Source organism: Meles meles, chromosome 19 (assembly GCF_922984935.1).
Source record: "Meles meles chromosome 19, mMelMel3.1 paternal haplotype, whole genome shotgun sequence".
NCBI lineage: Eukaryota > Metazoa > Chordata > Mammalia > Carnivora > Mustelidae > Meles > Meles meles.
This window is the reverse complement of record NC_060084.1, coordinates 27,606,516-27,631,788: the sequence shown is the minus strand read 5'-3', so window position 1 is coordinate 27,631,788 and position 25,273 is coordinate 27,606,516. Positions and strand designations below refer to the sequence as shown.

At 50.4% G+C, this 25,273-nt stretch overlaps 1 protein-coding gene across 3 annotated transcripts in view; it reads left to right on the top strand.

Moving 5' to 3' along the window:
• The window catches only part of GNAO1 (G protein subunit alpha o1), a 165,664-nt gene that overhangs the window by 72,524 nt on the left and 67,867 nt on the right, over positions 1-25,273 (top strand). For all 3 annotated transcript variants that reach the window (XM_045987871.1, XM_045987872.1, XM_045987870.1), the window contains exon 3: positions 11,161-11,302. In XM_045987871.1, coding sequence (XP_045843827.1) covers positions 11,161-11,302 — 142 coding nt within the window. The remainder of the gene's footprint in view (positions 1-11,160; positions 11,303-25,273) is intronic.

Below are 25,273 nucleotides of genomic sequence, written 5' to 3'. Positions count from 1 at the left end.
AGAGGCTCTGTCCTGGAATCACAACAAGTCCTGGCCTTGCCCCTGGCTCTGTCTGGTGACAATTGGCAACTGACATCACTGCTTCTGGCCTGAGTTACCCCTTATTAAAACTGGCATCTTTATAACAGATTTCTGCAAGTCACTGTCAACAGGACATATCCCTTGTTTTGTACCAGTCATTCCCCCAGGGGACTGATTGGTTTAATACTATTATTTTAAATACCCTTCTATTCTATGTTATTCTAAGAATATCAAGTATTAAATATAGTCTTAATTACTAAGGGATCTCATCTATTTTTTAAATAACTTTTCTCAAACCATACAACTTCATCCCACCATGAAATAGCTAGATTTTAAGTTGGATCTTTCTTCTCTTCTTTTCAAATAGTTGAAAGGCCCCATTTGTGCTCACATGCTTCGCTCGAGCCCAGCCCATAAGGCCAGGGGTCACCCAGGCTCTAGCTTGTCCCGTCCAGGTTTTGTAGCTTTCTGCCTTTATTAGGAGACATGGGCTCATGGTCAGGCAGCCTCCCCAACAGCTGACTTTGAAGCTGGGGCAAGCTCCCGTCCACAAGCAACCCGAGAGTCCACTGATTGGGGCACAGCCGAATGACTCAGGCCCCACTCAGATGATGGGACACCAAGCAACCAGTGACAACTGCTGGGTGATACGAAGGTACACCGTGTGATTCTGCTTCAGAAGACAGTAAACTCATGGGCTCTCAGATAATAGGACTGAAATATACACTAACATGTGGATGGTGCTTCCCTGCAGGTGGTGGGACTATTTTTCTTTCTTTTTTGCTTAGCTGTGTAGGTTGGAATCCCTAAGTGTTCCAACAACAGGCCTTTCCGTCAGAGCTGGAGAAGTCAGGGAAGGAAGAGGGAGAGCTGCCATTTAAAAGTGATCCACACCTAGAGCAGAACCAATGGCAGAATTCACAATGGTTTATGGGGGACACATTTTTTTTTAATAGGTGGCAGTTTGTTTTAATGCATATTCTTAAAAAATATAAGTTTTACAATAACCCTACAGGATTAGCTCCCCACTGCCCTCATTATCCCTGGTACTTACTCCATTACAGCCCCACTGGCTCTTCACCATTCTTCTAATGCACACGGTGCCTCAGGGCCTTTGCACTTGCTGTTCTCGCTATTCGAAATCATCTTCCTCACATATATGTAAGGTTTGGTCTTCATCATTCAGGCCTCATTTTCACACGCCACCTCCTTTCCTGGCTCCTAACTCTAAGCCCCATCACTCTACCTTCTTGTGTTTATCACCCTATAATATTTATTCATTTAGTTCTTTATTTTCTGTCTTCCCCAGCTACAGAGGGAGTCCTTTGAAGTCAAGGGCTATGTTCGTCCTGTTCACCACTGCCTGTATGAACAGCACCTGACATGGTAGTCAGTTCTGTGGATGGGAGGAAGAGGGAGCCATCCCCTCGAGGATAGTTCTGGCTCTGCCAGTGAAGGAAGCTTAGACCAGAGTGAAGCTTCTGACCTCCCACCAGGGCCTCTGGGTCCCACTGCCTCAGCTCTCTTGGAACTCTGGGAAATCAGAAATCAGGGTCTCAGCATAGTAAACACACACATCTTACCTCTGCCCAGTCAGGAGTCTCTGAGCCAGTCATTCAGAACATGGATATCCTTTGTCCCCCACCCCCAGCTCCTTATTCATTTAGGTCAAGGTCCTGCTGCCCTGGGTAGGAGAGGGACCCAGACCCACGAGAGAAGAGTAGAAGTGTAGCCCTGCTTTGGCATTGATAGTCTGTGACTTTTATAGTTCTTTTTTTTTTTTTTAAGATTTTATTTATTTATTTGCTAGAGAGAGAGAGCAAGGGGAGAGAGAGTGCACAAGCCAGGGGAGTGTCAGGGAGAGAGAGAGGGAGAAACAAGTTCCCCACTGAGCAGGGAGCCTAATATGGGACTCCATCCCACAACCCTGAGATCATGACCGAACCAAAGGTAGATGCTTAACCAACTGAGACACCCAGACATCCCGGTCTGTGACTTTTAAATCACACCAGCAGTTGGCAATTAATGGGCCTGACGGGGTTCCAGGTCCTCCCCACACATTCTTTAATACTGCTGACTGCCCTGGGACAGAGGCATTATCTCCACTTGACAGAGTGGAGACCTGGGCTCACAGAGGTTGACAACCTGCCCGAGTCCACACTGTTAGCAATAGGAGAGTCAGGGTGTGTCCAGCCCATAACAAGTGCTCATTATCTATTTGTGGAATGAAGGGAGGGAGGAGGAAGGAAGTCAGTCAGCCAGTCATGGAGGGACCTGGGGCTGCTGCAAGGCTGGAAATACCCACCTCCCATCCACCTCCGGCCCTGCCCACATAGTACCTTCTGGCCCCCTGTTGACCATTCTGCTCAGTCCTCACTCTTGGTGGCATCCACAGAATCAGGGGCCAGGGTATCTCCTGCAGGTCGCACCCCACTGGGCAGGGCACTTGGACCCTCTGTCAAATGTAAGTAGACACAAGAACTGTCAGTGGGAGCTTCCCCAGGGAAGAGGAGAGGTTGGGCTTTCAGCAGTGCTCTAGGCCCCTTATCCTTGGGTGCCTCCCCTCAAGCTGGTCTGCTGTTCCTGCCAGTACTCTCAGGCTGGCCGATGTTTGCAACGTTTCCCGCACTGGGTTAACTTGCTGTTTACACGTTTTCAGGAAGTTGGGCGGAACCCTCCCTCCAGAGGAAAACATCAGACCTCCGCCCACCCAGATCCAGAGAGCCCTCCTGACTGGGATCTCTGGCTTCCAGGCCCACCTGCCAGCCCAGGAAGCGCCTTCTGTTCCTTATAGCACCCATTTCCCCAGCACCCCGTGTGCCTGCTGGGGGTGGGGAGGAGGTTCTGGAAGACACACAGGGACCGCATAGAGAGGGCCACCTTGGCACGTGCTGGTCCCCCTCTCTGGAGTCCTGTCTCCCTGTGTGTGCAGCCAAGCCCATGCTGTAGGGCTTCCTCTTGTATCTCTTGCCACTGGTATTTTTCTTCTTGGTGGCATTCACTCCAATTATAATTTAATTACTCATTTGTGAAATTGCTTATTCAGTGTCTACCTTCTGCAGTAGAATTCAAGCTCCATTGTGTCTTCCCATCCGCTCTTAGATCCCCAGCCCCTGGTACCGTGCCAGTGTAGCTACCCAAACAGTGTGTAGAAAGTGCATTAGGGAATGTGTGAATGAATGAATGGACAGAGATGCTTACAGAATACCCTCAAAGAAGCCTCCAAATCATTGGGAACTAGAGATTTTAAGACAGAAGTGGGGGAAAAAATCTTTCTGCTTTGCAACTGAGAGATGTTTTTCTGACCTGGTGTCACCCACCCATCCCCCACCTCACAGGAGCACTATGGGAATTCAGAAGCACAATGGGGAGGCCTCTGGGAATTCTGTCCCTGTTCTGCCACAAGCTAACCATGTGCCTGTAGGCAAGTCTTTTCTCTCTAAGTCAATGGTTCACGCCTGGAAAATGACTATTTCTGTGTTGGCTCCAAGGAGGAACATTTCACTGTCCCAGGCAGAGGGCACCGTGGTAGGAGCACATCCTCTGTTATCAGATGGCCTCAGCATTGATTTGACAGTTCGGCGGTGTCACTGGGAAACCCCTGGAGCCCTTATATCTGCCATCTTCAAGATGCTGGCATTTAACCTCAAGGTCACAAGATGGCTTCCATGGTGCCAGTATTCACTTTCTTACACAATCACATAGAGAGGCAAGAAGCCAGGGAATGGCCGGTGGAGGGACAGCCAGGAGCAGGGGAGCAGTGGAGTAGGGAGGCAGGAAAGCTGTTCTCAAAAACCTCTCTCTTTGGACCAAGAAGGAAAACCATTTCTCAGAGGCATTTCTAGCCAACTCCCCTTCAGTCTTACTTGAACTGGATCACACAGTCACTCTTAGCTACAAGGGAGGCCGAGAGAGGACCTCACCATGGTGAGAAGGGAATGGCTCTTGGGTGGCAGTCAAAGTGTCTGACACACAGACCTTTCATTTGGCCCTTGGCAGATACCGCTTTATGTCGTTAGCATTCGTGTTCTCAACACGCACCTTATCGTCCAGAAGGAGGGCCCCAGGGAGGCAGAGACCAGGCTTCATGGGCTTCAAGTTCTGATAAGACCTTACATCAGGCTGAACCCAAGTGAAGTATGTGGTGTTCTTTCAAATAACAAATGCAAGCTTTTTTAATGGAACAAAACAGACATGTAAATAAAAGAGGAAAAAAGTCACCGACTGCCACTGCCCAAAAATGATTATTGACGATATTTTGTTAAGCATCCTCCCCCCTCCCTCCTACTCCCTCCACACCCCTTCTTCCTACCAACATCATCACACACAAATGTAGTTTTATAAAAGTGGCTGCACAGGACACACATTATACTCTCCTGACGTTTTCATGTTCCAGTCCTGCCCGGGCCCCATGCTGTCTGATGGGTTCTGTGGAGCCCCTAATCACTATGTGTGAGTCATGGACTCACTGGCATCTCACCGTTCGCTATTGGGTTAAAAACATGTTCTGTGTGTCTAGCGAGGTCCTTCCCCACCCCTGCAAGGTGAGGGTGTGGCTCCAGGGCCATAGCCCCACGGCTGACCACATCTCCCTGACGATGGGGAACCGTTGTCAGGGGTCACATAAGTGAGGCGCTCAGCACCTACCCTAACCTAGACAGTCAGCATATGAACCCCCGACTATGATCAGAAACACATTTTGTAACACCATTAAGCAGCCCCCAAATCAGGGAGTTCAGCTTTTTAGCTCGCTGCCGCTCCTATGATGTTCAAATCTACTCCAGTTCCGAGAATGCCCCCTCTCCCTGCCCCATCTTCCTTTTTGCGGCTGGGGCTGTGGCTTCCTGCTCCCGGCAGGCGGTAGTCCTCCCGTGGCCTCCTGGCCGTGCCGCTCTGTGGCCCCAGGTTACACCCCCTCCTCAAGAGGACAGACGGGACAGCCAGCCAACTGCACCCCCCACCCTCCACATACAAGAAGAAGAAGAAGAAGAAGAAGAAGAAGAAGAATAGCAGGACCGACCGAGTGCCTTCCGTGCCCCGCGCTTGGCCTTTACACAGCGCGACTGGAGAGGAGAATTAGTGTTACCGGGCTCATCTCTACAGAAAGCTGCGGGAGCTGAAGCACTAAGCAGTTAAAGAAATTACTCAGTCCCACAGCTCGAGTCTGGCTCCCAAAGCACCCCCTTAATCTAGATCCCTAACAGGACTACAGTGGGGGACAGACAGACAGCCCCAGTGCAGGAGAAAGGGAAGCAGAGGAGGGGAATTCAGTCCAGCCTGGAGATGGCATGGAAAATCACATGTTCCAGCAACTTCAGACGGTTAAGTTTCTGAGCCGCCAGAAGCTGGGAGTAAAACTGGTTGTTGGTGCGCTTGTCACCATCTCAGCCGCATCTGTGGTTCAAACTTGGGCTGTCTGGCTGCTGGGCCGGACTATCCTCCTCGGTCCCTTCCAGCTCCTGAGCCTGTGGTTCTGTGACCATATAAGGCCAGTGTGCCCAGGGAGTCTCACTGCAATGGAGTGCGTCCTGCGAGGGGGTAAGCAGAGAGCAGAGCCCAAATGCAGGCCTCATTCAAGGTCCCCAAGGCCCCAGAGACAAGGAGCCAAGGCAGGGGAGGCTGGGGGTCCCTCCTTGTTTGCCTCTGCCCAGAAATCTCAGACCTGCTCTCCCTTCCTCCCTCCCTCTCTCTCCCCATTTCCACTTGAGATCTCCTCCTGCAGTTGCCTCGCCAGGTTTCCTGAGACTTTCCAGAGACCAGCCGGTGGCGCCCGTCCAAAGTCAAACACTCAGGGCTGCAGAGTCAGCCCTTGGTCCTCCCCTCAGGGTCCCTGAGTTTGGTGTGGGCGCCATTGCAGCCTCTAGCTTGGCTTCCCTTTGCCAGCCTGGCTCTGCAGGCGTAAGAAATCTGGTGGATTCCCAACCCACCCCAACACTCACACTCACACTTACACACACACACCCGCCTCCAGTTAGTGAGCTCCTTGGAGAGGGGTGGAGCTTGTGCGTCTGTCTACTCCTGGCTCACGTAGTTATGTCCCACTTTCTCTGAGTGCTGTCCAGAGCCCAGCACTGAGCCCAATAACGTGGAGAAGAGGAAGCGAGATGGCTGGGCTGTGGTACCTGACCTGGAGGGGCTGACAGGCTGGTGGAAAAGACAGAAAATTAATAAACAAGTCTAGCAGGAGATGATCTCTGATTATTGTGGTTCTCAAGGTGCAAAGCATGTTTTATCATGACTCTATCAGTTGTAAGTGGCAGAAACCCAAGTCAAATTAGGAGAATGATTGGGCTCCTGTCACTCAAAAGTGTAGAGATAGGATTAGCTTCAGGTATGACTGGATCCAGTGGCTCAGATGATGTCTCTGGGACTTGATCTGACCCTCGGATAAGGATCAGTTTCTGGGGCTATTGCACTATGATACTGGAAATGCCACTGACTGTCTCTAAGCTGTCACACGAAGCCTCACTCCTGCTTTCCAAATCCTGGTGCTATGTCCTCCAAGGCTCAGATCTAAGCTGTCACAAGAGCCTAGACTCCCCTGGGCTGCCTCTCCAACCCCTAACCAGAGGCACCTGGCTGGCTTAGTAGAGCATGTGACTTTCAATCTCAGGGTCATGAGTTCAAGCCCTACGTTGGGAATGGAGCCTCCTAAATAAATAAATACATATGTACATGCATACATAAATAAAAATAACCCTGACCAGACGCCTCTTTTCCTTGCCCCACACTCCTTGCACTGATACCGTAGGACATTTTCTGATACTCTGTGTATGAGATCTCTGGATCCTCTGGGAGCCTGGATACAGGGATCTAGGGCGAAGCGGCTCTGCCTCTCAGCATCTGTCTGGTTGTCACAAGTAGGGTCTCGAATGCCACTCCAACGCTTACCAGCTGTGTGACCTCAGGTAAGTGGCTTAGTCTCTCTGAGCTTCAGTTCTCTCATCTGTAAAGAGATGATAATAGTTTCATCTCCTAGGATTGTTTTGAAGATTAAACGAGAGGGTACGTATAAAGCACAGAAGGCAGAGAATAAATCCCCCAACATCTACCGCTGTTCTTATTTTGTTCCTTGATACCAATGAAGGAAATTCTGTTTGGGGGGTTCTGGCTTTAGAATGCGGCTATCGCTACTCACAGCTATCATTTATATATACTTACTATATAGTAGGCATTTTGCATTTATTCCTCACAGCAGCTTGTCGCATAGGAGAAACCCAAGACCTGAGGGTTTAAATCCTTTACCAGTGACACCCAGCCACCATGATAGAGCTGGGGTTGCCCACATCTGTCTGGCTCCTGAGCCCAAGGAGTCAGCCTCCCACTGTTCTTCTCTGCCTCTCTGGATGACATGGTGAATAGAAAATAAAGGGGCTTCAAGTGATACTTTTAAGGATAAATGACTCCAGTCCCTGCTGGGGGTGCAGGGTTGGGAGGAGAAGATGAGGAAAGTAGCATGAAAGCAATACTAGGGCTGACACTAAAAACATCAGTGTTTTTGCCTGAATGATGGGATTGCTAATGGTGTGTTTTGGTTTGGTTTGGTTTTGGTGTTGTTTTATATGGTCCAACTTTCCTTACTGATAGTAAGACCAATATACTTACTACTTGGTAAAGGCCAACATAAAATTCTACCCTGAAATAGGAAGCCCAATTTTAAACTACTTCCGCCCGTTTGAACAGGTAATGGAACTAGTAGTCATGATTGGAGCAAGTTTTCCCCGTATTGCCTCATTTTTGCAAACCCCCCATGAAGCTTCTTTATTTTAGCCCCCCGACCCCCTGCCTGGGCACCAGGCTGAGACCTTCCAGGTGGTTTTCTACCCAGTCCAGCCCAAGGACTGAGGCAGGGTAGAAAAGTGAAGTGTACTAGGGAGCCCGTGCTCTACTCCTGGACTGAGAAGACATTCGGCCAATTACTTAATCTCTCTCAGGCTCACTTCCTCTAATGTCAAGTAGGTACAATAAAAACCTAGCCTCCCTGCCTTAGTAGGTACTATCATGACTGATACTAATGGGTGAGAAAAATTATACTTCTGTCCCGAGTGGGGGTAAATTCTGAAGGCCACCAAGGGTCCAGAGAGTATTCCCAAGATAGTGGTAAGGCCTGCTGGTCCAGAATGAAGAGTGAGAAACTCACTGCACTGAATTCCTGGAAGAGAGTATCATAGGGAGTCACAGATCCTAGCTGCACCTCTCGGGTCACCCGATGTGTCCCATCCTCGGAGAGGAGTCTGGTCTTGGAGCCTGGGCAACAACGGGATTTTTTATATAGCTTTTAAGTTGTCTAAAATGTATATTATATGTCTTAACTTACCATGCTGTACTGTTAAGTGCTTCGTGTATATGAATTTTTCAACAGTATATTTCCATTTTATCCCTCCCATCCTCTGTGCTATTGTTGCGTAAGTTTTCATTTTACTTATGTTATAAATATCACAATACCTCTTTTTTAGCCTTTTTCCTCTCTTTAGTTTGGATCGTTTCCATGGCTTATTGTTCAAGGTCACTAATCTTCTATGGGCTAATCCCATACGGTGAAATTTTTATCTCAGATATTTCATCTCTAGCCGTTCCATCCTGTTTTTTTTTATGTCTTCCATTTCTCTACTCATTATGTCCACATTTTTCTTTAATTTCTTGAAAATATTTTAAATGAGTGTTTTTAAAGTCTTACTAGTTAATTCTATCATCTCTGTCACTCCTGAGTCTGCTTCTATTGACTGATTTTTCTCCTGCTTGTGGGTAGCCCTTTGCTCCTTCGCATAGCCAGGAATTTTGTATTGGATGCTAAATATTAAATATAATATTGTTAGTTGTCTAATTCTGTTGTCCTCATTTAAACAGTGTTGCACTTTATTCTAAGACAATTAAGTTACTTGTGGGTCAGCTTGATGTTTTTGTGTCTAATTTTTGAGCTTCCTCAGGGCACATCTGAAGTAACTTTTACTCTAGGGCCAGTTTAGCCCTACTACTATGGCATGAGCCTTCTGGAGTCTCTGCTGAGTGTCCTCAGGGTTTAATAAAGGCTCTCCACTCTGCCTGGTCAGAACTTGCACATCTCCCAGCCTGTGTGAGCTTTGGGAAGTGTCCCTGGTGCTTGCTCCTTGCTGAGCTCATGCAATCCCACCCGATTCAGCCCAAGACTCAGGGAGATGCCTGTTCATGCATAGAGAGCTTCTTCTCTCTCTCTGTAGTTTTTTTCCTCTCTGATGCTTTGCCCATGAAATCCCAGCTACCTCAGCCTTCCTAAACTTTGATCTTTACCTCATCAACTCAGTAAGACTGCACTGCTCTGCTTGGGCTCTCCCTCCCTGCATTGAGGGCTGATAAGTGCCTCCTAAGTGGAAAGCCATCGCAACCAGAGGACTCACCATATTTGTTTCCCTTGTCTCCAGGATCACTGTACTGTACCTGAAACTGCTTGTTTCATATATTTTCTCTAATTTTTGAGTTGTTTACAGTGGGAGCTAGCAATTTTCTCTAAGGTCCCTCTGGGGTAGTGCACCAATGATCCAGTCTGGGTGTATCTTCCCTCTAGAAACTTGTACAGAAATGGATCTAGGGTTAAAGAAGTCTAAGAAAAGTCAGAAGGGTCATTCTGATCTGCTTCTTAGAGAAACCCAAAATAAAGACTCACCACCCAGTATCAAGTCAAATTTTACAAAAATTGTTAGTGTCCATCAGCTGGTGGTTGGATAAATAAAATGCGGTATATCCATACAATGGAATATAAGTGGACAATAAAAAGATATGGAGTACTGGAAAATGCTATAGCATGATGAATCTGGAAAGCATGGTGCTAAGTGAAAGAAGCTAGTTATGAAAGACTGTGTAGTGGATGATTCCATTTATATGATATGTCCAGAATAGGCAAATCTATAGATACAGAATACAGATTAGTGGTCGCTTACTAGGCATGGGGGGCAGGGAGTGACTACTAATAGGTAGAAGGTTTCTTTTGGAGAAGGATGAAATGTTCTAAAATTAGACTAGTGTTGCCCAAGCTCGTGAATGGACTAAAAAATATTGACTTGCACACTTCAAGTGGGTGGATTGTATGGCATGTGAATTATATCTCAGTAAAACTCCTTTAAATTGCGAGCGATTTCCTTCTGCGCTGAAGGTAATGAAGGGATGGGAAGGTGCTGTAGCGGGGTGGAGGAGAAGCCTCACCCCTTAGATTGATGTATGTCCGTACTGGACGGAGTGTTCAATCCTGAACGGAAACACGTGACCCTTGAAGAGTTTGCACGGTTATCTTGGGGGCGGTGGTGGCTCCTGTCCGAGGTTAGTCTTCGACATCATTCACTCCTTAATTACTTCAACCAGAAGAGAATCCGTGCCAAGTTTTAGTTTTATCAACTCTTCCCAGCTTTCTCTCCTCTCTGAAACCTAAGGAGCAGTGAGCATGTATTGAGTGACTACTGTGTGCAGGGAGAAGGGACATTAGGGCACATCTAGCCTTACCCTTGACCTCAGAGGAACCTGAGAACAGGAGAGCAGAGAGTGTCACATGGCCTGTGGGAACTCCAATGTCACCTTTGTGTCCCCTGTGTCACTGTTCAGGTGACATGGTAGTCAAATCCCAGCCAAGGATGGAAGAGCAGGCACACCCTTCCTGTGGAGTCTTCCATGGTCAAAGATGAAGACGGTTCATTTAAGTGAGTCCTCTTACCTTCAAGCACTGTGAGTTTTCTCTGAAAGAAAAATTATTATTCGATTGCAGACTTTTTGCAGGGGTCTTCATCAGTATAATTCTAAGTGGGAATTTAGGTTAAGACCCTGAGCTTTGCTTAAAAATACTAACGGCTCACATTTATTGAGTTCTTACTGTATGCCCCACCCCCAACCGCCATTCAAAGCACTTTCAAGTGCTTTGCTGATGCTATTTCTCTCTCTGTGTACAAGGAATGTAAAAAGACTACATTTCTTTTTGCCACTATTCGTTTTCCTGCTGAATTTTCAGTAAATCAGGTAGAGTTTTCCTTCAGCTCAGGAATTCCGCATTCAGGTCGGACCTCACCCTCGGCCAGCTAAGCCAGCAGGTTGGCCCCAGACGCTTGACAGGTCTTGGGCTCTTGGTGCCAAGTGAGGACAGTGCACTCATCAGATGCGGTTTGTGTGATTTTTCTCTAGGATCATCCACGAAGATGGCTTCTCTGGAGAAGACGTGAAACAGTATAAGCCTGTTGTCTACAGCAACACCATCCAGTCACTGGCAGCCATCGTCCGGGCCATGGACACTCTGGGCATCGAATATGGTGACAAGGAGAGAAAGGTAGGCTGCTGAGCCCATGGGCGCCGTAAGGAGAAGGCCTGTCCTCCTTATAATGTCGGCTGCCTTATAGAAACCAGAAGAGAGTGCTGTCTGTGATACAGAAGGCTAGTCGCCAGCCCAAGCCAGTGCACCAGTCAGCCTGGCAAATTCGGTCAAACAGGGGGGTAGGTGCTGGGCACACCTCCAAAGCAAAGTCGCCAACAAAGATGACAGCCACCAAATGCCGGGGTTTATTCTGCATATGACAGAGGGTTGCTGATGTCTTAAATTGGGACTCCCGCAGCATTATACAAGTACTTGCCCTTGGGCAATTAACTTGAATGGAAGTATTTCTCAAACCAGACGAGAAATACCTGAACACCATCTCCCCTCCTTAGGAGAGCGTCCCTTGCCTTCTTGGAAGCAGGCTGCTTGGAAGCAAATCCATTTGGATTTGACTGTCTATCCTCCTTTACACCAGGGATGTGTTGTCTGCCTCTCCCGGGTGAGCTGGAGGGCCTAAGGGGCTCTCCTTCCTGCAGGAATTTGATATCCTAGAACAGAGACTGTTTTACTTTTTTTTTTTTTCAATTTTTTAAAATTCCAGTGAGTTAACATACGCTGTTAATATTCATTTCAGGTGTACAATTTAGTGATTCAACACGTACATACAAGGGACTGTTTTTCAGTTGAATTCCCAGGTGTCTGTTAAGTGGTGAATGGAATAAGTGTATAAAAGCCTCTTATTTGCAAACATTTGCATTAACCATAAGACTGAAACATATACAGCTACATTTGGCAAAGCTAAATAAAAGAGAGAGGGAAGGAAGGAAAAACAGTCTCGGAGAATTCTATCTAGAAGTGGCTCTATGTCCCCTGGTAACACTGTGAATCCCAACAACCCTTTCCCTCTGTCCTGGAGGGCAGAGAAGGAGAGCAGATGGGGAGGTCTTTGAGCGCCTGGGCCCATGCATTGGAGCCTTTGGAGAGAGAGAATTCATCTCTGATTACTGTGTGATTCAGTTGTGCGTTGTACATATCCTGTCTTTGCTAAAAAAAAATCATCTCCTTCCCAGAGGAAAACTATCCTTGCCTCTGCGTCTGATGAGGAACCTTTGATAGATAGCTTTAAGTGTAAAATTCAATATTTTATGCATAACATTCTAATTCTTTGGGGCAGAGTCATGCCAGCTTTGGCATGGGCTTCTCCTCCATGGGGGGTGGGTGGTGGATGGGGGATGATTTGTTGATGGAGGGTGTGTCTGAGGCCAGCCTGGGCCAGGGAAGCAGGGCCCCTTCCCCTGCTCCTCTGGGAGGCCCAATCCTGCAACTGGTTCTGCAGAGGAAGCTCTTCCCACTGTGGGGACCGGCTTTGGTTTTGGCCATAGAGTCAGGGCCCGTGGAAGGAGGGGTACCACTAGAGTTTGTCTTATTTCCATTACATATAAGCCGATGGCTTCTAGTGGGCCAGGCACTGTGCTGGCTGCTGGGAATCCAGGAATGAACCCAGTGGGGGCGGCACCCCGAGAAACCAGGCATTTAGCACATACATACTCCCATCATCAGAATCCGCCTAGCAGGTTACCAGGCTCCATTTCTTTTAATAATAGTAATGGTCACGGTGATAATAGGAAGGGCTGTCTTTTACGGCCCACCTCCTTGCTGCCAGACTCTGCACTGAGCATTTTACATATGCTAACTCATTTTCATTAACTCGGGCATGAAAACCCAGGGCAGGAAATGCCTGGTGCAATCTTTAGACAAGGACAGGCCATGGGCCTCTTGGCCAGAGGGAGAACAAGGTACCTGAATCACCGTCCCCCAAATGACAGCCACCGTGCAAGAGGCACATGTGTCCACAGCACGTACCCGCCGCACAGACACACACGTACGTACATCCACGGCCCGTGCACTCTTCCAAGCGGATGTGTGTTCACCGCCTTGCCTGCCTCCCAAAAATTTCCTGCCCTGACCAAAACACGGAAATTCATTCTGACTTTGGAATTCTTTTCTCCTTCAGTTCTGAAAGCACAACTTATTCCTGTGGGATTCCCGTCCCCCTCCCCACCATTTGATTATGCTGAACAGAGAGGTGATTGCTTGGGAACGGCTGGGAATACAGTGTATCAAGGACGGCGCTGGGTGCCCCTGGGACCTCTGTGGCTCTTTCTCTTCTTTGAGGACAGTTTTGCAATCTCCGTACAGAAGCATCTAGAAACTTCCTTGCGGTACCTCATTAGAACAGGTGTCCCTAACTTCTCTTGGTAGCTGGCTGTTCTCACTGGTACCTCCCAGTGGAGGGAGGAGCGACTGCTTTCTCCTTCAGCCTCTCTGTGCATGAGCCCAAGCCTGAAGAAGCCACTACATGGGGGCAAGCATCCGGGATCCCCTTACAGCAGTCTGGGGTTTCCACAACCCATGTCCCAGGCACACCAGAACACAGACCCTCTCCCCAAAGACACCACACACTCGTATGCCTCCAGGCCTTAGCTCAGGACATACATCTGCTTCCCGTACCCTTCGCCCCTTCTCTTCCTCCTGGAATTCCTCCTGTTGAGTGAGGCCCAGCTTAGCTCCTTTCTCTTCCATGAGGGCTTTCTCTTCCATCCCCCTTGACAGCAGAACTCAGCTCAAGGCTTTCCCTCCCTTGAGCGCTTACCCATGCACGTATGAAGATTGGTTACGTTACTCTTTCCTTAGAACTGTGACCCTTGTGCTCTAGGGTGATCAAAACCCATTTGAGCAGCTAATGAAAGCAGTGAGCCTTCTCTCCAGAACAGTGCACACATGCACACATCTGGGAAATCCCGCATACAATTTCAGGGGGCTCTGGCACTCATAAAGCCTGGAATAAGAACTACTTCATGATTTTAGGTCCTTCTGCCCAAGCTTGTGTCATTCATCTTTTGGTCCCCTCCTCACCCAAACAACCTGCATGAGGCTCAGAATATAGTAGGCCTTCACAAAAAGCCCCTTGAGTGGAATGACATGTCTCAATTCCTCAGCTGTCACAGAAAAAAGGAAAAGTACCTGTGGTTCATCACTAAATGAGCAGATACTGACTGAGTCCCTACTATGGGTAGGCTTTGTGCTAAGTGTTCAGAGGTATGTGACACAGAGCCTTCAAGGAGTTGATTTAAAACAGATGGAAAAAAAAGAGGAAAAAAAACAGGTGGAAAAAAAGAGAGAGAGAGGTAAACAAACCATAAGAGACTCTTAACGATGGTGAACAAAGTGAGGGTTGATGGAGGGAGGTGGGTAGGGGATGGGCTAGATGGATAATGGGCATTAAGGAGGGCACTTGTTGTGATGAGCACTGGGTGTTGTATGCAATTGATGAAACACCAAATTCTACTCCTGAAACCAATATTACACTCTATGTTAACAAACTAGAATTTGGGGAAAAAGGGAGTTGATCTTGGGAAGACAGGGCTCGCAAGCTGAATGCACTCAGCCATCACAAGGCAGTCAGGGAGAGCCTCTTAGAGGCAATGAGGCTGGCACTGACCTTGAAGCAGGGGTGTAGCTTGACAAGGGCATATTTGGGTAAGGAAAAGAACTTGAAGCAGGAGAAACAGGAGTAAAGGCAGTGGGTTGGTGTGACCAAAACAGATCTGAGGGACAGAGAAGACCAGTGGCCAGAACGGAGGGTTAGGATATGGCGAGGTGTGGGAGAGTTAGAAGATGCAGTGGGGTCCAGATTGGGGAGGATGCGCCGAGGAGGCTGGGTTTGATCCTGGTGGCAACAGGCAGCCATTGTTAGATTTCTGAGGATTTCTGGGGAGGGGTAGGATGAAAGTGAGTTTTTAGGAGAGTGTCACGATGGCCTGTGTAGAGGTGGAGGGACTAGTAAAAGGAGGACTGCAGATAGGGAGGAAGGCTTGGGAGCTACAGGAAATGACACACGTGCAGAGCTCGGTTCTCCATAGGGGTTGGAAAGGAAGGGCAGCAAAGTGATGTGCGGTGATGAGAGGAAGGTGAGGGCCTGGGACTGATGGGCTGCTGGAGCAGAAGGGTGAGGATCTGGAGACTGGCTTATGAGCGCGAGTGAAACCTGGAGCAGCAAGCAGGAGATGGGCCCAGTGTGCTCAGTCTCCTTGCAACCTAGTGGGCTGCCCGGTGGGAGTGATCAGCAAGCAGATGGACCAGAGAACCAAAGCTTTAGGAATTAAAAGTGATGATAATAGTGACTTCTGGTCTGTATGTTTCAGGGCCCCGTTTAAACAGTTGACATTATTTCCTTAATCCTAACAACAACCTGTGCAGTAGGTGCTGTGGATATCCCTTACAAGTGAAAAAAATGGGCGGGAGGCTCCGTGACTTGCCCAAGGTCCTGCAGGCAAAATACGTACGTATATGATCTAGATAGGACTCCTAACAGGTCCAGAGCAGAGTCCCATTTAAATAGGCACAGCAAAATCAGGCACAACAGATCTTTAAAAGAATCTCAATTCTCTATCCTAAGTCTCTCTAAAAATATGAAAAGGGACCCAAAGGACAACTCCCACTCCTGTTTTTCTCATATATCCTTTCCCGTCATCTTTCTCTTGTCTGCCCACCCCCACCATCTTGTGATGTCCCCCCCAAATTCTACAGACACCCCCTCTCTACCCCCAACCTTCAAGGCTTTCCCTCCTTTGGCCTCTTTCTCCTTCTCTCTCCCCCACCTTTTTTCTCTCTTTCTTCCTCTCCTCTCTGCTGGGAGGGTGTTCTGTAACCTGTAAGAGGTTCCCTCTCTTCCCCTCCTCTCTCCATTTTTCCATCTGTTCTTCTCCTTCCCCCCACCACCTCCTTTATCCCAGCCTCTCCTCCACCCTCCTCTTCCTCTGCTTCCCTCTGCTCTCTCCCTCCTCGCAAACCCCACCCCTCCACCCCGCTCATTATCATGTAAATTGTCTTAACCTTTGGAGCTGAGTCTTCCCCCCTCCTCCAGCTTCCTCAGTTCTTAGCCCAGGGCCCGCATCTGCATCACAAAAGCAGAGAAACCCGTCTGGCAGAACTGGCCTGAACTCAGACACCAGAAGAAAGAAAAGCTGGGGGAAACTGGGCAATTACAGGGTTAGTAGGTTCGCTTGGACCCGTGGGGGCATGGGGAAACAACCCCATGTTCACAGATTTTATTCCACACGTACATAGGAACATACGTAACACTTATGTGCATGGCCATGTATACTTAGGTATGTAACACACATTGTAAACTAGCCGGGCCAATAGGAAAAAGTAATGCCTTGAACTTGTAGGAGACTTTATTCAGTGGAAAATACTCTCGTTTTCATTTGTTCGCCATCTGTACAGGTGCATATTTCTCTCAGTAAATTATAAACTGCTCAAGGACAGAACAGAGGTCTTCAGTACAATGCCTGACACAAGAAGTATTAGATACTGTGTTCATAGCCCAGCTGCAGCCCCAGCCCTATGGCCCTGGGTAAATTATTGAACCTCCTCAATGCTCCGTGTTTGCGTCTTCAAAATGGGCATAATCCTAATACCATCTTCATTCTTCTGCTATACGATTAAATGAGATAATGCTTGCAAAGTGCTTGGGATAGTGCTCGACACATAGAAAGTTCACAGCACATATTAACTCTTGTTCTTTTTGTTGGTTTTGTTGTTTATAATTATTGGTAAGATCTTGAATTATCCTCACAGGGGCTTGGTGAGGAGTGGGTACAGTTTGACCTGCATTTTGCATGTTAGAAACAGAGGCACAAGGACAGGGTTACTGACCTAAACAGGACTGAAGATTGGTGCTGGTTGGCGTGGCTGCCTGGTGCTCCTCTGTCCTACCAAGGGGCTTCATTAGAACTGCCCCCCCCATGCACCCCGCCCCTCCCGAGATAATGGCAGCTCTTTGGGGAGGCAGAATCACATTTCACACCTGGTTTCCAGAATGTCATCGGATCTCTTCTGGTACAAGAAATCTTGACATTTAAGTCACACAGCGGAGCTCAGAACCCTATCTTTTTTTTAATCAGGGAAATATTGTGGCCTCATCTGCATGGTGCGTCTGTAGTTTACATGAATTCTGAATCGGGCAGAAACAAGGATGCTGTCTGGCCTGTGTCCACCTGAGTTCCTTGGGGCCTGGAGAAACCTCAGGGGTGGTTGTCAGATCTGATGGGGACTGGGGGAGGTGACGGATGATGGCCTGCGTGCACTCGTGCCCAAACCTGAGGCCAGGAAGAGGCTTCCGTGGGGCAGCAGCATGGACGCCGGCCATGCCCTGCACACCTAGGCTCTCCAGCTACACCAGCCCAGGCCCAGGCCTGCTCTGATCCTTGGACTGGCCAGATGGGTAGAGCTGAAAACTCCTCCTTTCAAGGCCATCATAATTCTACTGCTCCATTTTGCAGATGGGGCAAAACAGGCCCCATCTGGCCCAAACAGGAAAGGGACTTACTCAAGAGATGATGAGGCGGCCAAGGACTAGAATGTCAGGTTTCTGGAATCACAGTTCTCTTCTCTTTCCATCTGACCAGTCTGCCTCAGATCACCCAGCCAACATGGGGCCTCATTTTCTTTCATTTAGTTGGTCAGTCATTCATTTCACAAATACTTACCGAGCACTCACTTCGTGGCAGACCATGCATTACTATCCAGCAAGGTTGGCTACAAAGATAAAAAGGTTTTGGGGCTCCCCAGCTTCGGCAGAGATCGTGTTTCTGGGATGAGAAGGTGGACTTCTTGATTTCTGAGGCCTCAAGCAGCCCTGACAGTCCAGCTCTGCAGGACCCAGTGCAGCCAGGCCACCCCTCCCTGTGGTCCAAAGCCAGATCCGGCTGCTGGAACCTCCGTCCAGGCTTGCGGCAGCAGCCCTGTCTACCCACACGTTCCCTGCATCACTGTGTTCAGTGCAGAGCAGGGCTCAGTGGACAGATGGGTTCATGAGTGCCCTCTCAGGCCAAGTGCTGGGCTAGGTGCTAGGGGCATTCCTATGAATAGGACACAGACACAGCCCCTGCCCCCAAGGGGCACGGGCAAGCAGGACAGACACTTCAGATGCTTCCTATTTTTATGGAAGCACTGTGATATGAGCCCTGAGGCAGGTGAGGATGACAGACGTAGTAACAGGTCCTAACTCCTGGCTGGCTAAAGACGACACGAATCAAGAGGAGCGAGCTCCTCGCGCAGGGCCTAGCACACAGTACGTGCTCAGGAGAGGCAACTTAGTATTCAGATCATGTGCCTTGAAGCAAAGTGACCACTACTCTAGTTGTTTTTTGTTTTGTTTTGTTTTAAGATTTTATTTATTTATTTGACAGAGAGAGACAGAGATCACAAGTAGGCAGGCAGAGAGAGAGGGGGAAGCAGGCTCCCCGCTGAGCAAGTAGCCTAATGCGGGGCTCGATCCCAGGACCCTGGGATCATGACCTGAGCCGAAGGCAGAGTCTCAACCCACTGAGCCACTCAGGCACCCCCCACTACTCTAGTTTGAAAAGGTTGCTTGGGCATGGCCGCTGAGGGGAAGTAGGGAGATGGATCCGGGCCTGCTGGGCAGAGGGTCGCTGTAGCTGAGAACACACAGGGGAACACGGCTTTGGCTTAGGTTCTGTCCTGTGGTCAGCTGTCCATCCTAGAGAAATGGTAGGGAAGCCAGAACAGGCTCGAATAAGCCAGCTCATCCAAGCCTGGCCCTTGGATGAGAGGCTGCTGAGGGGAAGATGAGCTTTCTCGGGCCAGCATTGGATTTTGCTAAGGGCTTTGTTGAAAATCTTTTACTAAATGTTGATAAAAGTCCAAGCCATCCCCTGCCTTAGTAGTCTAGTGTTGAGAACACATCTCAGTCTCGCTTGTTGATGGAGGATCACCCTGGGCCCTGGGATCCTCTCTGTGGACATGGGGGACTGTGGTCTAGGCGCAGAGGTGAAGGACGTTCTCCTAGGATGTTGGGCTCAGTATGCTGCCCCAAGGCCTTCTGAAGACATTGCTTTGCTTTGGGGACAGAGTTTTTAGAAAACAGTTTACCTAGGAGAAAGCCCACATTCTTCCTGCCGTGAGGCCCTTGATCCAGAGATGCCAGGCCAAGTCTGAACACAATCCCTGAGCTTGTTCTTTGAGAAGCAGGGGCAGACCGCCATCATAGTTAGGGAGGTATTTGACGTTTTGGATTTCAGGTAGTCGTGCTCTTAACTATAAGTGGTAAGTGCTCAAGCCAGTCATTCCAAGTGTCACTGGGTAAGTTAGCATGTCTTTGGCTGTGAGGAAAAAGACACCCTCCCAGCGGTGTCCGAAACAGTAGGGACAGTCAATGTCTTGTGGATAGGGAGGCCCGAGCATTGGCACTCCCAGGGCTCAGCACCGGGGCCCAGGTCTGCACTTGGAGGCTTTCTGGGTGCTCTTAGTTCCAAGATGGCAGGAAACACGCCTCCTCGCGAGGAGTCCAGAGGCAGGTGGAAGAAGCAGAGCATCCCGACTTCTTACTCCACATTGGCCTGGCGGTAAGGGAGCGGAAGAAGTCGGGACTGTGGACCCTTTTACCATTCTAGTGGGACACAGAGGCAGAGAGCAGTTTAGGAATAACACGGGGTACCGCCTGCCACCCTCCCTGCAGGCAGCGTGAGAAGCAGAGAGCCCATGAAAGTGGCATGCCGAGGTGATGGGAAGCCGAGGTGATGGGAAGCCGAGGTGATGGGAAGCCGAGTCCAAAGCCCAGGGGGGTGGGGGCGGCGGATGATGTGGGGGATGGGGACTCCAGGGTGAACTGTCCTTCCAGGCGATGGCAGAGGAGGGGCCTGGTTTCTTCTCTGGTTTTGGCTCTGTCATGGTCCCACTGTCTTCATCTCCTCAGGCTGATATAAGAAAAATACCATAGCCTTAAACAATAAAGACGTGTTTCTCGCCATTCTGGAGGTTGGGAAGTCGGAGATCAGCAGAGATGAGCAGACCCACCTTCTGGTTCCTGGGCAACAGTCTCCTCACAGGGCCCTCACATGGAGAAGGGATTGGGCAGCTCTGTGGGCTCACTTGTATGAGGGCCCTCGTCCCATCCATGGGGGGACCCTCATCCATGAGGCCTCTGCCCTCATGACCTCATCCCCTCTCATGGACCTTTCTTCTAATACCAGTACACTGGGGATTAGGTCTCAACACAGGAACTTGCAGGGCAGCAGGGACACGAACATCCATCTTTAGCACCACAGAGACCCAGAAAGTCGATGTTGTCCCCAGGGGCACCAGAGACAAGAGAATAGCTGCTGGCCAGTGAATGCTGGCAGCCTAAAACTGGTGGCAGGAGTCCGGGGGAAGAACATCCATCTGGAGCATTGTGGGGCAGGGCTCCCTGGGCCCAGCACAGTAGTCAGATGCCCTCAGCCCTGCGCTACCCCCACACCCCAGCTTCGGTGGCTTATGAGGTGTGGCTGAGGCTGCAGCCAGCCCTGGCCCCCATCTGGCCCCGACGTCCCTTCTGTGGCATGTCATGCAGAGGGGTGCTAAGGCCAGGCCGCCGTGGCTTTTGCCCATTCATGTGCTCATTGCCTATAGAAAGGGCCATAGGATTTTTAAAAGAAAAGGAAAAGGAAGCATAAATGGGAGAGCCCGCAGGAACACAAGGCAGTGAGCAGTCAGTGAAGGCCGCAGGCAAGGATGCCTCGCTCTTGCGTGGCTCTCTGCCTCTCTCTCTGACTCTCTCAAGCTTGCTTACTCCCCCCTCCCTGCAAGCCGCTAATTACTCTATTCTGACGGTGGGAGAATGTTACAGCCGTGCAAAGAAACATCCCGTAGCATCAGGACTGACGTAAGTCCCTACTAATGGCCCTTCCCGTGGTGTCTGGGAGGCCCCTGCGTTGCAGCCCGTGCCGTGTCTGTCTGGCTGCCCCACGGCGGGAGCTGCTGGCCTCCTCTCTGCAGAGCCATCCCTGTGAATGCATCCTTCCGGCTCAGCGTAGTGGTTTTAAGGGGGCAAGCGAGATACCAAGGGGTCCTCCCAGCCTTAGAAGATGGCAGAGAACTAGCCGAAGATGGCTAAGAGACAGCCTGCCTGACCAATGCCATTTCTGTGAGGTTCCTGGCATATCAAAAAGTAAAGAATGCCCAAGTCAAGGTCACAAAAGTGTGGTGTAGTTTAAATGTCTATGCTTAACAGTGAATACCTTGGACCCACTGCAGACACAATGCACTAAAGCTGTGCTACCTAAAAACTAGCTCCAGGCCTACTGTATTCATTCACAGGGCAGTGCCGGCCATGTGGTCCTGCAGTGGGTCACCCAGGAAAGTTTTGTGACCGGCATTGTCACCTTTTACTACCATGCTGTCTCCCCAACTATGTCCATTACCTCACTTGCTCCAAGCCCCCAGTTTGAACACTTTGTGAGTGTGCGGTCCCTTTCTGGAGACCCAGGACACCGCAGAAGAGCAGGACACCACTAAGGAGCCTGTTTGCTAAAAGCCAGCTTGTTGGTTGGCACTGGGGACTGAAAAGGGGTTAGGATTGTCAAGGCAGCAGCACCACATAGGGAAGACCACAATCGTAGGCCATATGGGGATGGCCAAGGCGGTACCTGGGTCTCTCCCCAGCTCAGCGGCCCTGTTCCTTTGGAGGTGGGGGGTGGGGTCAGGAGGCACCAAGGAAGTTCCACACACCTGGGGGCGGCTTCCCAGCAAAAACCAAACCCGTCTGTCCATTGACAGTCACGTATACATTCACCCTGTGCTTGACTCTGTTTCCTCCTCTTTCATGTTACTGGCAAGACAACTTACAGTGGTCTGGTGTCACTGCCAGAGACCCTTCTCCAGACAAAGTGGGCCTCTTTTGGTCACCAGTATAGAAGGCACCGTCAAACTGGCTTGTGAAAAAAAGTCATCTGGCCCAGTAATTAAGAAGTCTAGAGGGGGGGCGCCTGGGTGGCTCAGTGGTTTAAGCCGCTGCCTTCGGCTCAGGTCATGATCTCAGGGTCCTGGGATCGAGTCCCACATCGGGCTCTCTGCTCGGCAGGGAGCCTGCTTCCCTCTCACTCTCTCTGCCTGCCTCTCTGCCTACTTATGATCTCTCTCTGTCAAATAAATAAATAAAATCTTTAAAAAAAAAAAAAAAAAAGAAGAAGTCTAGAGGGACAGCTGCAGGTGAGGCTTGATTCAGCTGCTCCCAGGACATCCCTGGCTTCTCCCCATTTCTCCACTCTGTCCCACCGTGTGATCTTTACCTTGGGCTCCATGAATTCGCTCTCTCACCTTGTCTATCGTTGGCTACAGCAGTAGACTCACTACCTCTTCCCACCACACCTGACCTGGGAGCGAGCATCCTGGCACATGCTGGAGATAGACCACACTTTGCTGACTCTTCCCTAAGCAGCTCCCCAGGTCCTGAGGGTCCCTCTCTCAGTGGTCCTGTTGGACCACAGGCCCATCCCTCAACCACTCACTGTGACCAGAGTTCACCCGGGGTTAGAGCCGGGCTTTGCAGTCAGAGGGACATGACCTTGAACCCTGGCCCTGCCTCTCACCACATTGGACTTCAGGCTGCTCACCTGGCCCAGGGCACCTCAGATTCCTCTTCCAAAAACTGAGGATGGCAGCACTACCTGCTGACAAGCTTGTTCTGGTTAAAAGCAATGACGTAGACGAAGAGCTAAGCAAGGCGCCCGGTACGGGTTAAGCGCTCCATGAACAGCTCTTGCTTCCTTCCCCTCTTACCCCGCTTCGCTGCCTGTCTGGGGAGGAGCCACGACCAGAAGTCTGGACACGACAGTGTTTCAAAATTGGCGTGAAGGGTTAGTGCCAAGGCCTCTGAGTTACTGCAGGTCAAAAAGGGGGCCTCCCGGCACGCTCCCAGGCTCCTGCCCGGACCTGTTGATTCTGATTCTGGAGCCTCAGCTCCTGCTCTTGCTGGCTTGGCCAGAGTGGCGCTGAGGAGCACAGCTCCCGAGCCAGAGCCCGGCAAGGCCTGAGAGAAGCCAGAGAGGGAGCAACAACGAAGAAGAGGCAGGGCGGCAGAGAGGGGGAGGGGAGGCAGACGGTTCTAGGGGCCTGGGGAGCTCCTGAGATGGTTCTTCACGAGTGGAAGGGTTATGCGATCAGGTGTCCCTGAGTCAGCGGGGGGCTTAGCCCAGTGCCTGGCAGCTGCTGGTAATTTGTGTTAGGGCTGTGTGGCCCTGTGGATGCCATTCCCATGGCAAGCTGCTCCTTAGGCCCTCTGCATACAAATGTCTGCTCCTTCTCCGACATGCCCACATCTGTCTCTCTTTTTCGTTCACTCTTCCATTTGTTTGGGAATCCTGTGTTCTGGCCATGTCTGCACTGGCCAAGTGCCAAGCCCTGGGTGAGCGGAAACAGGCAGGGGTGCTGCTGTCCCAGAGCTTAGTCTGAGAAAAGATGGACACCCCTTAGAAACTCTAGAGAGCTGAAAACATCCTGGCTGCAGGTCCAACCTGGCCTGTGGTAGAGGACAAGGTGTCTGACAAAGAGCAGCAGGGACTGGCATGAGTGAGGCAAACAAGAGCGGGAGAGAAGAAGCAGGACATTACAAGCAGGTGGAACAGCATGTGCAAAGGCCCTGAGGCGAGGAGTCCTGACCAAGTGTAAGGGTCTTGAAGAAGGCCAGTGTGACTGATGCCCACAGGTTGAGGGAGCATAGGGGTAGGAGATGAGGCTGAAGAAGGAGCCAGGAGCCAGCCAGATGAGAGAAGCTTCTCAGCCATGGGAAGAATTTTGGCTTTGTTCCTAGCTCAGAAGGAAGCTACTAAAGATTTTCCCTTGTGGCTGCCAGATGGAGAATGGCTAGGTGGCAGCAAGAATGGCAACAGGGAGAAGAGTGAAGAAGCTCCTGTGGGCATCCAGGGAGAAAGAGGCACACAGTCAGTCCCAAGAAGGGACTGGGCCTCCCTCCAGGTCTGCCCACCACCCACCTCACATGTGATGCTGGGCTATATTTCCTCTAGGCACACTGCCTCAGAGCCTACCAGAGCCTACAGGTGTCTGTTGGGTGCGTGGAAGGAGTTCTGCTCCACCCCCTCAGCCTAACCGATGCAGAGGGGACCCCAAGCCCTGAGCACAAGGACAGCCCTGGCCACATTGCTCTGGGCATCCAGGAAGTCCTCGGGGGAACCTCCTCTGGGCTCTGTGGCCTCCCCATCCCAGCCCCTGACTTCAGTCCTTCTGGATGTTCTGGCCTTGACTCCCTCAAACCCCTATGCTTAGCCTCAGTTTCCTCATCGGTAAACTAGAGATAATTCTGTCATTCTGATAACAAATAACCATGGACAGGGAGCTCTTGCATTGCAATGTGCTCCTGCAAACCCAGCGTGAGCCTGTTACTTCCACTGACGCCCACAGGCCCTTCTGGCTCAGACAGCCAGCTCACGTCACCCAGCGCAAGTGCTAGCAGGCTGCGTTCCCCCCTTCCTCTCTCCCCAGGCAGCCCAGCAGCGGCTGACGGCTTCTTGAGGAGCTGCAGACAGAGAGCGTTCACACACCCAGACTGCCCTCCCCCCGGTGTCTCTGGTCCCAGGTCCCCAGGGCGCAGTCCTGAAATAGCTCACTGCCAAATTAGGTCCAGCGTTTCCAGCTCTGCGGGTGCCTCCTCCCCTTCCCCAGCCCTCTGTCTTTCTTCCATTCTCCTTCCTGCCACACTTCGCAGGGTGCCCAGACCGGCTGGTTCCCCTAATGACAACTGGCCAAGGAAAGGAAGGAGCTATCTGGGCCGGAGTAGCCTGCTGGGGGCTCCACCACCGTGGGCAGGTTCTGGACCTGGGTGTCCGATGGCGGAGTACCTTGACTCCCAGATCCTGCCCTCCCCAGGACCGGGTCCAGGAGTTTGTAGGGGGGCCGGGGGGCTGACTCTTGTATCCACGCGTGGAGAACGATCTGCCCCACTTCCACACGAAGCTCTAGATGTGGTGGGCAAAGAGCACAGGCTTGGGAGTCCGGTACAGGGTCAAAACTGGACCCTCCTTTCTGAGCTCTGTGACATCGGGCAGGTTCCTTGGGTACCTTAAACCACAGTTTTCTCATGTAGAAAAAAAATGATACCAGTGTGTTTCAGGGGTGCGTGGCTGG